The 13,395-nt window shown below is 35.7% G+C and overlaps 1 protein-coding gene across 2 annotated transcripts in view; it reads left to right on the forward strand.

Annotated features, from left to right (window-relative positions):
* LOC114242208 (Brevican core protein triforce) overlaps positions 1 to 5,270 on the forward strand; it is a 69,776-nt gene extending 64,506 nt beyond the window's left edge. For both annotated transcript variants that reach the window (XM_089730898.1, XM_089730899.1), the window contains 2 exons: positions 2,683 to 2,791; positions 3,519 to 5,270. In XM_089730898.1, coding sequence (XP_089587024.1) covers positions 2,683 to 2,791; positions 3,519 to 3,769 — 360 coding nt within the window. In that variant the 3' untranslated portion in view covers positions 3,770 to 5,270. The remainder of the gene's footprint in view (positions 1 to 2,682; positions 2,792 to 3,518) is intronic.
* Positions 5,271 to 13,395: the final 8,125 nt, after the last annotated feature.

The raw sequence follows: 13,395 nt of genomic DNA on the forward strand, positions 1-13,395 counted from the left end.
CATATTATAGAATAACATAGAACATAACAACGAAACACAAAAGTTGATTGTTATCAAGCAAAAGAAGGCAAGCAAACGATATTTACATGGATGGAGAACATTATACAAAAAAGAACGCTTGTAATAATAAGATAATAATAATAAAAAGTTGTAATAAAAATTTTGTAAAGTAATAAAAAGATGGAGGGACCAAGTGTCCGGGCATCTGGACACGAAATTGAGCCACGCACTTTTGTGCAACTGACCGATATAATTCGCAAAAAATTACAAAAAAAGTCACAGGCTGGAGCATCACGATGCCTAACAATGAGGAATCGGCTGAAGAAGGAGGAAGAGGAGTAAACCATGTTACTCTACCAACCACTTGCACATTTGAGTTGAAGTTATTATTTGATCTGTAGCAATATTTGTCCTACCCTACAAATCACAACGGAGACACAGTGGGTAGAAGAAAAAGATTTGTGCCGTCCAAAATTACTGAAATATTCTAGTATATTTTGAAATAAATAAAATATAGTAATTAATATGGGTGTTCACAAAAAAAGTACATTACACCACTCACACCATTGCTGGCCATAATACAGAATTTCATGTGAGAAGAATATTCCCTAAAATATATGTATTAACGCACTAACTCAACGTTTATTATACTATACTAAAAGGTCGAACACCTTTCGTAGTAAATTCGTATTTATATATACCTAATAATTTTAGTGAACTTGCGAAAGGTCATGCGGGACCATTGACATTGTGCGTTACCTGATTCTAACTGTGATACGTAGAATAGATCAAATACTTTATTTAACAAAACATTGCTTTCTTCGTAAACTGTATATGGCTATGATAATAATAGTGTGTCTAGCTACCGATCAGAATATACATAATATGTATATACGACCTCTGACTTCTGAGTCTCCTGAAAATTCTTTCCTGTCAAATGCCTGACGTATCAGAACATGTCTCATGCGGCTAAGGCACTAGTCGTTAAGCAATAGGGGGTGTGAGTCGGTCTGACTACAATATGGTTACCGCCCTCAAAGTGTAGCCTAAAATCTCGCTACTCTCTCCTGAACCAAAAAAAAAACCTATTGCCTTACGTAACCTTACGTACGTACGTTCCTAATTCCTAAGTTTACTGTTCCTGTCTTGAATTATGGCCATATTGCATGAAAATGCAAGCCCGTATATTTATCGCCACCAATTGAATCAAGTTTCTCGACTACCTATTATGCTAGCTACGACCAAAACCATTAATATAGGCTCTGGTGTAAATTGGAAAACAGATATGTCGTGGAATTCGTCATCGAGTGAAAGGAAGTGACGTCAAATATGAATCACTGAAGCAGCCCGATGAGACAAGTTGTTGTGTTTTCTCATTATATGACATGCAATCGCCAAGATTGATAATGAAATTCAGTTTTATAGATCCTATTACATGTTTACCGGTCGATCTGATTAAAACAGACTTTTCGCATGACTGATTTGCGACAAGGACACATGCATTAGGTTTAAAGGGGGGATAGTCGGTATTCAATGGAGATTTGGCCCTCATGTCTTAAGGCGGCTGGATAAGCTCCCGCTCCACCTGATGTTAAGAGTCTATCGGAACCCATAGATATCTGCAACGTGAATGCTACCCCTACAACGGCTGCACCACCCTTCAAACCGAAACGTATTACTGCTTCATGGCAGAAATAGGCGGGGTGGCGGTACCTATCCGTGCGGACTCGCAAGTCGTCCTACCACCAGTAAATTACACAGTTTAATAAATTCATGGGCTCTAGTAACCACTTTACACTAGGTGAGTCGTGAGCTAGACTGGCTCATTAGAGCGATAAAAAACTAACTAATTAAACACACACCACAATTTTCTTAACACATTATTTACGTATGTGTGTAGTACTATAGGGTACTGCTTTACAGGTATAACATTTATACTGGTATAAATGAATGTCTGTTTTCGTATATACACCTTTATGTATATTCCCATACGTTTTATATAATTGACATCATTATCGTAAAGTCAAATAAACTGTGTAAATTATATTACACAGAAAATTTAATTTACTAATGACATGAAAATAAATATTGAATCGTCGAGGTTTCCAACTGAGTATCCTTATTATCGACACAGCTTGAAAGCTTCTTAGACTATACAAATATAAGAGATTTACCAAAACTATATATGTATGTATTTTAACACTCATTGTCCTAGTAGTTAGACTGACAGAGCGGAATACAGCTCATAGTAACTCACAGATATACATGAAGATACGCAATATGACATTGCTCATTTTTATTTTTAAAATCAACTCGCTGACGATCTATGAGCCATCAGGTGATAGGTAATAACAATCAAAATAAATTTATTGTAATTTTATTTTAATGAACTTATAAAGGCAATCCTTCTTATGTTTGTCTTCCAATTTTATGTTTCTCTATTGGTATAGCTTTAATAACTTTAATAACGAACATACTTTAAAGTATCCTAAACATGATATTATACGCGACTTTAAATTTTAAATGAAAAAAAAAACATTTCGCCACGTGGTCTTATTGTTTTTTTTAGTTCAAACTAAGAACAAAACACATATGTAATGATATGAACTTTACTCTGTAACGATTACTTTGGGAAAGGCATATTTTGATTACAAAAATAATTTTCTTTCTGGTTTATTTCAGGCTAATTGGTTCAAAGCCCAGCAATACTGCAGATTCCATGGGATGCACCTCGCTTCGATATCATCGCAACAGGAAAACGATAAACTGGAGCAATACGTTAAGGACTCAGGTATAATACTTTTCCAGAAATTTTACGCGTTCTGTAGATGCATTTTTGACCACAATATTTCAGTTGTCTTATGCGAACAAGTCAATTTGATCAGGGCTATTTCAGTTTTATTGAATTTGTTATAAAATTTGTTTCTAATATTAATGGTGCAGTGTTAAAAATATTTCAATTCAAATAACTATTCGGATGAACTCAAAGTCAATCTGGCTTCCATTTCCAAATTGAGTACCTTCATGTTTTATGTTTTCCTGGAAGTCAAGTTTACGTAACATCAACGTGCTTACCAGAGTTCACGTTTTGTAGCTTATTGGTAATGTTTTTTTTTGTTTTTTATTTATTTATTTATTAGGCACACAATACAGATTACAAGCTAAAAAAATACATAAAAAACTCAAGTGAAAAGAAACAAAATCTGGCTTGCAACATAAGCCATGTGCGCACGACTAAACAAGACAAAGTGCTGAATTTGTACACAATGTTTCTTACAACTATACGACATAACAACACGATAACGAAAACTAATTTAACTTAAAAAATGAAGGGAATTATTTTTATCCACAATATACAATTAAACAATTACACTACTAACCTATATTAACGCGGAGGATGCTCTTGAACATTTTTATAAACGTTACTAACCTACAAATAAAAATATCCAACTCAGTTATGACAGAAAAGAATAAGAATAGGAAAAAAAGATAATTAATTATTCACACTGCGTTTTCAGGTTACGGTCGCGAACATTTCTGGACATCGGGTACTGATCTGGCTGAAGAAGGAAATTTCTTTTGGATGGCGAACGGCAGGCCGCTTACCTTTGTCAATTGGAACGCTGGAGAGCCGAATAACTTCAGATACGAAAATGGCGAAGAAGAGAACTGCTTGGAACTATGGAACAGAGACGATAAAGGCCTCAAATGGAACGATTCCCCTTGTTCGTTCGAAACATACTTCATTTGCGAAGTCCGATCAGATTGATGAACGATTCAAATATATTATTATGTAAATTCGTAACATCAAAGATAACAGCTAGCTAATATACGTGATTCAATGGCAAAATAAGCACATTAGATTGCTCCTCAAAATTTTAATAAGAAAACATTCGCTTCTCACGTTTGAGGAGAAAAAGAAATATAGAATTACTTGTGTATTAATTGTAAATAAAAAGACCAATTGTATTTTTGTTTGAAAGCTGATTTTTATGGCTTTCGAAGGAAGTCGAGTATACAGTCTATTTGATCGTCAGTGGTCACCGCTTATGGATTTCAATAAACCAGGGGTACAGACCGCTGTTTACCGTTCAAGATTATTTTCGAACCTCATTTGAAAAAAGTCTGACATTGCATGAACCTCGGGAAAAACCATGAATGAATTCTGCTCCTACCGTGAGGGAAGCGAGCGGTAGGAAAGGGAAGGGGGAATCTAGACATGAAATTAACTCCCGATATTATCATTACAATTTACGGATAAGTATACTAACTAGTATTCAAAACACCAATCCAAATATATGAATAAATAAAAATAAGCAATGAAGTATTTGGGGCCAAATTTATTTAACAAGCAAATACAATTTTAATATTTCTTACTTTATGTTGTATAGTAATACCACAGTTTGATTTTAAAAGATCGTAGTTTCTAGACATAAAACTCCAAAATAACTTTTGTTTTCTGTTATGAAGCACGATTTTGTGCAAGTAGTTTATAAATGTAAAACATACCATTTTTTAAATCACAAAACGAAATAAAAGCGAAGTTTTTGTCGCATTTATTAGTCCTTATAAACCTATAACAATTAAAACATTTTGAATTGTCTTTCTGGTTACATAATTACAGTTTAATATGTACCATACCTAAATATTCCGATAGCTAGACTACTATTGCAATGTTTTTTTACGTTTGTGCACGCAACGAAAATTACGTTAAATAAACTAATGCTTTTAAGAGAAAATTTAAAAAAAAACAAAAACAACCAATTTCTCCCAAAAACGTAATTCATACCATAAATGACGTGTCTAAACATAATAATTTCGATTATGTATAAATGGTGTAGTTTTTAAGTGAAATACTCATTTGATTGTATTATAGAAAATATTTACAACAGCAAATTTCAAGACTTGTAAGTAAGTTTAGGTGTATTTATTTTTTTATTTCAACTTTTGCGTTTAATGTGGACTTGTCAACAATCACTGCCTAAAGATCTTTTGAGCCTTGCCTCAAACGACACTTTTCGTGTCCATAGTCAATAATAGAGTAAAACATTAAATTAATACGTGGATATTATTGAAAATCAAAAGACCTTTTTTTTTTAATATTCCTTGCTTGTCCCGGGTGAGTGAAAAAAAAAGTTTAATCGTTGACTTTATGATTATAATCGATGGTATTATCCACGTTTTAGTTTGATTTTCTTAAGTAAAAAGTTACCTTAGATGTAAATGTAAATAATTGTAAGTACAAAAATAAAATTTACATAAATCTTTTAGTCTTGAGTTTCTTTATTCATAAAAAGAACATATTTCTTTTTAACTGCAAGCAAGAAAATTACAGATGCAGTACAAGATGTTACATCTGCAAATAAAAAGGTCAGTAAATTCACCAGGTGTTTTTAATGTCACATACATATAAAAAATACATTTTAGAGCTTAATCAAATCATTTCGCTCGATTGAATATATTTATTAATCAATTTATTATACAAAACCAACTTCGAATAACATATTATGTACTTTATACTTACTTCTGGTTAAATTATGATTAAAGATTTTTAGCTATAAAGTCGTTGTTAAAAAGTGATGAACATAATATGACTTATTCGAGAACCATCCACTTCGAATTTCGAAATGTTTACGAACAACAAATTTCGCAAGGTGAATGAACTTACGGAAAATGAGGCATTCAATATTTTTAGACGTCCGTAATAGGAGCAAATTATAGAGTCGTTGTGCTTAGTGATGAGAACCGATTTACGTATTATTTATAACTAGCGACCCGCCCTCGCTTCGCTTTGGAAACATTAAAACACACATGAAACCAAAAAAATAAAAATTAAAAAAAATTAAAAAAAGTAGCCTATGTTCATCAGGGATAATGTCGGCTTCTAATGGAAAAAGAATTTTTCAAATCGGTCCAGTAGTTTCGGAGCCTATTCGAAACAAACAAACAAACAAATCTTTCCTCTTTATAATATTAGTATAGATAGAATAACTAAATTTAGTTCCCAAATAACGCCAAAACTACTTCGTTAATAGTACTACGAGTAGTATGACATGGAAAATCAACTTTACCTCGTTTATTTTTAATGATACACAGCTACCGCCAACGAAAGTGACTCTCATGTGCTTGTTATTTATTGAAATTATGTGTAGCGAAATCATCGAATTGCGGAGGTATTCGATTTAGGAAACACAAAACCATCATTTTCTAGCATAACAAATATAGACCGCTAATTTTTATTCATGAGTATGTTACGTTATATGAAGCGTAGAAACCGCAATTTCTAACAAATCAGAAACCTTGAATTTTTAATTCTTCTTCCTATTCGCACACTCTTAACGCTGGGGAATCCATTTACGAATACCCGGTCGAGGGGGGTAACGGACTGGGTTATGTCGGACTCCAGCGTCTTCTGAGAGGAAGAAGGGGAGAAGAGAAGGGCCAAGATCCTTCACCTCCCCCAATTTCTTACAGGAGACTACACCTTGAAAAAGGCGCACGAAGGACTTGCCCCGCAGAACCACTACCGACTAAAACCCATCGAGCTCCACCACACCGACTACACGAAACTTACGGTACCGCGGTGCGCGAAAGTCATCAGTATAATCGCATCAGTCGAATCCTGCAATACCGATGCTCTCGCGATGCGACGCCATGAGGCACGGTGTTTCACAGAGCGAGAGCAATCATTTATGGTGGAGTGAGTCACATATTCTATGAGGTCGGTTCATTCATGTGTGGTTCGCTCAATGGAGTCCTCAATACTTTTTATTTTTTTTATTGCTTAAATGAGTGGACGAGCTCATAGCCAATCTGGTGTTAAGTGGTTACTGGAGCCCATAGACATCTACGACGTAAATGCGCCACTCAATTCGAGATATAAGTTCTAAAGTCTGAGTATAGTTACAACGGCTGCCCCGCCCTTCAAACCGAAACGCATTACTGCTTCACGGCAGAAATAGGCAGGGCGGTGGTACCTACCCGTGCGGACTCACAAGAGCTCCTACCACCAGTAAATACGGCTACGTCTTCTGATTTCACTTTTTAAACGAACAAATCGAAAAATACTTGAATATTCAATAATATACATTTGCCACGCGAAACGAATCAAAATGTTACAAAACACGTGGCCCTCAGTACTGTTTAGTGCAAATCAGAATTACTTCCGCGCCGCTCCGAGCTTCAGAAGGCGACGTAAACTTCAAGCTGAAATGCTGACACACGTGACTTGTTTATTAATAACGGCAACGTGCCCGATTCGGACCACCGAAACAAAAGCTCGCTGTCCAAAACGAGAAAGTCAGTTAACCTGACATTTGGTTCGTTTTCAGTTATATTAAATTCCTGAAAATATTGGACGGGAATAATAAGCTATTATCTATATATTAATACGTGAAGGAGAAACTTCGTATCCCTTTTTACGGAAATTGCGCAGCGGGGGAGTATGAAATTTCCCACACTTATAGAGAATATAGAGAAGGAGTGCAGAATGTTAATATTTTTTTTAATTATGCCTAAAAAATACATTAAATCAATTAAAAAACATTACACGCACTACCATGTATATGACGCACACACACATGCATACTATTTATTTATTGTCAAACTTTTGTTCTTGACGTCTAGGCGTCTGTGGTCATAGACCTATAAAGTATCTGTGGTCAAATTGAGATTAAATTATATATTGTTTGTCTTTATTAATATTTTTCTATAGTGTAGTCTTAGCGAAATTTATGATTATAGAAGTATAAATAGTCTTTGAAAATAGAATATAATAGTGTACAATCTTACAATTTCAATTTTGATTATAGTCGAATTTCGACTACTGCGGGCCACTAGTCTATTCTAATATATAAATCTACAGTGGTTTTTACGGATGTACCGTTATAACTACTGAACCATGCATCCGATTGACTTGAAACTTGGTATCCATGTAGAAAATATATGTACTTAATGGATAGGATTCATATGAGTGTTGGACTCCCTACACCAGTTGTGGGGGTGTTAATGATGAGAATTTTAAATGCCCAGCGAAGCGGATGGGTACAGCTAGTACTTGATAAACACATCAAAGTACAACATTGAAGCGGTCGCTGTTGCGAACATTGGAAAAATTATATTTTCCGAAACGAACGGCTGCACGAAATGATATACCAACCTTTCATTTATATAGAATTGGCAAATAAATTTAACTGATGCCTGTGGTAAAATAAGACAGGATTAAAAATTAATCTTACCATCAGTAATGGAGTGACATTAGATAAAGAATAAATGTGGATTGAAAAGTGATTTCGTGCCGGAGCCACGCGGATGATTGTGTCAAGTGCTCTCCACTGGATCTATGCCATCAGCCATCGAGCTCCCGTGCACCGTACGTAACATATGTATCTATCCAGAAACTGAATTCTTACACATTTCTAATTTCATGTTTTTTTTTTATTGCTTAAACCGGTGGACGAGCTCACAGCCCACCTGGTGTTAAACCTTACTGGAGCCCATATACATCTACAACGTAAATGCGCCACCCACCGTGAGATATAAGTTTTAATATCTCAGGTATAGTTGCAACGGCTGCCCCACCCTTCAAATCGAAACGCATTACTGCTTCACGGCAGAAGTAGGCAGGGCGGTGGCACCTACCTGTTCGGGCTCACAGAGGTCCTACCACCAGTAAATATTCGAGTCTTGTTTTTTTTTTGTTTAATGCTTCAGTTTACGGCATCAATTTACCTAAAACAACGACTCTTATAAACAAAGAAGAGATTATTTTCACTGCGCAAAACAAGCGACTCGTTTATTCAGTAGAAACAACACTAGAATGTCGCACATTTCTTTGTTCCACACACGCTCATAAATATTAAATTTCCACCGAATTCGTCGGACCTAAACTGACCTACTGTGTACATTCGTAACCAACTCATTTCCATACTAAGCTCGTAAGCTTGCGGACGCATGAAATTTTCAAGTGATGTGCAGGAAGGCACAGAGAGTCAGAGACTGCCAAGACCTGCAAATCATTCTGGAGATTTTGAAACGCCTGACTTAATGTGAGCGCAAATAGTATTTTCATCGATTTACGCGAGTCGTAGACATATTTTTTTTTCTTCCTACCTTTCTTTTTTTACTTTTCTTAGATGAGTGGACGAGCTCACGGATCACCCGGTGTTACATGGTTACCAGACCCCATAGACATCAACAACGTAAATTCCGACACTCACCTTGACGCAAGAGTTCTAAGTTTCAGTTTTTTACAGTACAACCGCTACCCTACCCTTCAAACCGAAACGCATTACTGCTTCACGGCAGCAATCAGTATATTATTTCAATAAAATATGATATGAGCAAGGTTTGATATCAATCTTGGTCCTTTAAAATTTGTTCATCAAGACCGTTCGTGTTTACAAAAATTCAGTTAAAATATAAATTGATATTTGCTTCACAATTTTTCAGGACTAGCAGAAATTATGGAAGCAATCCCCTTCTGCGTACTATCTGGAGTATTTCCGAGCTCGCTTAAATCGAATGAAGCACGGTGTCGGAGCGAGCTTCGCCTACGGCATTACGTCATCATATGACACTCGTTGGCAATACCTACGTCTATATCTTATTATATGGCACAGAAAATACGTATCTTAGACCATGCACGTTAATCTGCAACACGGGCGATCCGTCACGATGAAAACCGGCTCTAACTTTATGGTGTTTAAGGGCTTTTTTTTTATTCCCACCTAAGCCTTGAGAGGCTATTTCAACGTAACCTTAACTAGTAGGTGAGCTCACGGGGCTCAAACCGGAGAGATGCTAACACTGACCCTAGCAAGGACAGTGCTTCGCAGAATCTACCACCGGATCGGAAACGCGACCCACTGAGAAGATCCGGCGAGAAAATCAGTGGGCCGTGTCTATGGGTTAATTCGCTCGTCGAGCCCTTCGTCGCACGCGACGGGTTCGGCGAGAACGGTGTCCGGTGCTTGTGGTACGTAAAAGCACCGTTAATGGATAAGGGCTTCAGTAATCGTTTAAACCGACATGAGCTCCGGTATACTTTTAAAGTAAAATAAAAAGACCGATCAATTGAGGCACTGTATTGAAAAGATAAAAGATGAATAAATTATTTAAACATCTTTCACTAAACGAACACGGCTTGTCTTGTCTCCTAAAACAGAACATGAAAAACATTTTGTGGATATTTTGTTCGTTCACAAAAAAATCAATAAAATACCAGTTGAAAAACGATTTCAATAAAAAAGTGCAATTTCCGTGACTATCAAAAGCTATCGTAACTGTTATTACGCGTTTCCTCGTTTATTCAGTGAGAATAAATAGAAAATGCACCCAATCTGACCGGACGGATCCTCATTTCCTGAGTACCGGCGGGCAGCCCCTTATCTTGCAATACTCCCTCCTATTTTATTGCTGCCAAATAAACATTTATATTCCTTTCGATATTAACTTTTATTTTCGAAAACGAGAATGATCGTGTAAGCGCTTGCTCTGCCAAATTGGTTACAAATTAGCTATCGCTAAAACAAAAGGGAGCAAAAACACCACTACTGATGACTCAACCGTATATTTTAGTCGATATCTTTCGAGATACTGACTGTTAAGGTAGATTTATAAAAGAGGAAATTTTGAAATACGAGTAGATGGGAACGTTAGTATAAAATATTCTTGGCTAGTGTAAAAACTGCAAACGTCATTTATGTTATCGAAAATCTTACACTACGAGCAAGCGAAAGCGATAATCTTTTTAAATTTTATTGTTTTGTTCGAAAAACCGGTCTAATTCATATCATTATTAAGACCAGAGGTCCCGCAGTAGTCGAAACTCGACTATAATTAATTGGAATTGTAAGTTTGTACACTATTATGATTGTATTTTATACTTCTATAATCACAAATTTCGCCAAGACTACACAATAAAAATATTAACAAAGACAAACCATATTCTATTCTCAATTTGACAACAGACGTCAAGAACAAAAGTTTGACAATAAATAGTATATATGCGTGTGTGCGTCAAATACATGGTATGTAGTGTGTGTAATGTTTTCTTTATTGATTTAATGTATCTTTTATGCATTATTTTAAAAAAATATTAGCATTGTGCACTTCTTCTCTATATTCTCTATAAGTGTAGAAAATTTCATACTCCTCCATCCGCGCAATTTTCTTAAAAAGGGATACAAAGTTTTTGCTTCACGTATTAATATATAGACTAGAGGTCCCGCAGTAGTCGAAATTCGACTATAATTAATTGGAATTGTAAGTTTGTACACTATTATGATTGTATTTCGCCAAAACTACACTATAAAAAATATTAACAAAGACAAACAAGATTTAATCTCAATTTAACAACAGACGTCAAGAACAAAAGTTTGACAATAAATAGTAGGTATGCATGCGTGTGTGCGTCAAATACATGGTATGTAGTGTGTGTAATGTTTTCTTTATTGATTTAATGTATCTTTTATTCATTATTTAAAAAAAATATTAGCATTGTGCACTTCTTCTCTATATTCTCTATAAGAGTGAAAAATTTCATACTCCTCCGTCCGCGCAATTTTCGTAAAAAGGGATACAAAGTTTTTACTTCACGTATTAATATATAGATACATGCTAAAAACAAAGTGTACTTATCGCGCAGTAATGAAGACAAAACATTTGGAACATTTGACCTAAAAATGGTGCGAGCTTGAACGAGACTCCGCATTTTATGGAATGATAGCGCTCAGGACACACCACGTACTAATCAATAAGCTCGCTGTATTCTATGATAGTCGAACACTGCAAGAAATCACATAAACGAAATCTTAAAATTAATGAACATGGAATAAAAATTAATTCTGTATTTTCAAAGATGATTTTTCAATATACCAGGCTTTTTGGACTGAGAGAAACATGCAGTTCGACATGGCGCCATTAAAGACGATGGCCAACGTTACAATGTGTTGGACGAATATGTAGTAATCTTAAATGTTAAAATATGTTGTCAAAATTAAGTGCTTCGCCAGTTGTGGCCTTTTGATATTTTTTTAGTTCTGTCAATGTATTGGGAAGTAATACATCTGAGGTAGGAAGTATCTGTACTCGACTTCCCTGTTGACTATCTTGATGTGTTCAAGATTCACGGATTGAGTATTGCGTATTCAGTAGCTTGGAGTATACAGTTGTTAATTCTGCCTTCTCTTCATCATCGAGAGTTCCTAGAGCGTACGAGAGGGGTCAAGCAGATAACCGTATCTGATTTGAGGATATATCACAGTAGCAATAACGTACGTAATAGATGAGACGCAATTTTTAACATTTAACGACAATCATAGTGAGGCGTGGCCGGCTATAAGTAGAGCCAAATAAAACTCTTCATAAGCCGGTTACCATACCCCTCGAATCCGTCGCTTGCGATGAAGGGCTCGACGAGTAAATCAACCCATAGACACAGCCCACTGAGTTTCTCGCCGGATCTTCTCAATGGGTGGGGTTTCCGATCCGGTAGTAGATTCTGCGAAGCACTGCTTTTGCTAGGGCCAGTGTTAACAACATTCCTGTTTGAGCCCCGTGAACTCACCTACACATCAAGGACAAGCTGAAATAGCCTCTCAAGGCTATTAGTAAAGGTAGGATAAAAAAATATTCATAACTCTGCGACCAGACTCGGTCGTAATCCCAAGTACCACCAACTTACTAATAAATACGAAACAAAAACGGATGTTCAAATACAGATTTCCATTGAGTAATCTTTCAAGTGATTAACCGGCCATTGTTTTAGAGCTAAATGAAGGCGGACTACTAAAAGGAGTATTAATGCAGCGCTCCTAATTATAATCTTTTGATGTAGCAACCTCATTTTCCACTCGTTAGGCAGGCTTGTGCTGAAGTTTGCCCATTTTACTACCCTACGTACCCGTAATCAGGAGCTTTGCGATGTGGATACTTGAAACGGAGCTTTGTAAATTTAAAACAATTTTGATTATACAATTAGATTCTTTTTATTTAAGCTGATGGATTATTGAAAAAAGTACACGCCAATAAGAGATCATTAAAAAGTAGTTAATTTATTAGGGACGTTTATTAAATTTAAGGAAACGGTCATCATCATCATCATGATCCGCCCATAGTCCCCCGTTGCTGGGCATGGGCCATAAATTAATAACGTAAACAAACTTATTTATATCACTTTGATTTATGAAAAAAAAAATTTTTTTAAATCACAAACAAATCTTAGAATTTTTACAGCATATACTCGTATGTAGCTAAATGTTGTTATGTAGTACATAAAATATGGCTAGCCACTATTTTGGTCCCAAATGACATTACTCCTAGTAAAGTTGCAGTTAACTGAGTTTTGTAAAATCTTGGGACAATTTTAATTCCTTCTCTATTTTGGTATTAATA

This window comes from Bombyx mandarina, chromosome 11 (genome assembly GCF_030267445.1).
Source record: "Bombyx mandarina strain Sakado chromosome 11, ASM3026744v2".
NCBI classification, from domain to species: domain Eukaryota; kingdom Metazoa; phylum Arthropoda; class Insecta; order Lepidoptera; family Bombycidae; genus Bombyx; species Bombyx mandarina.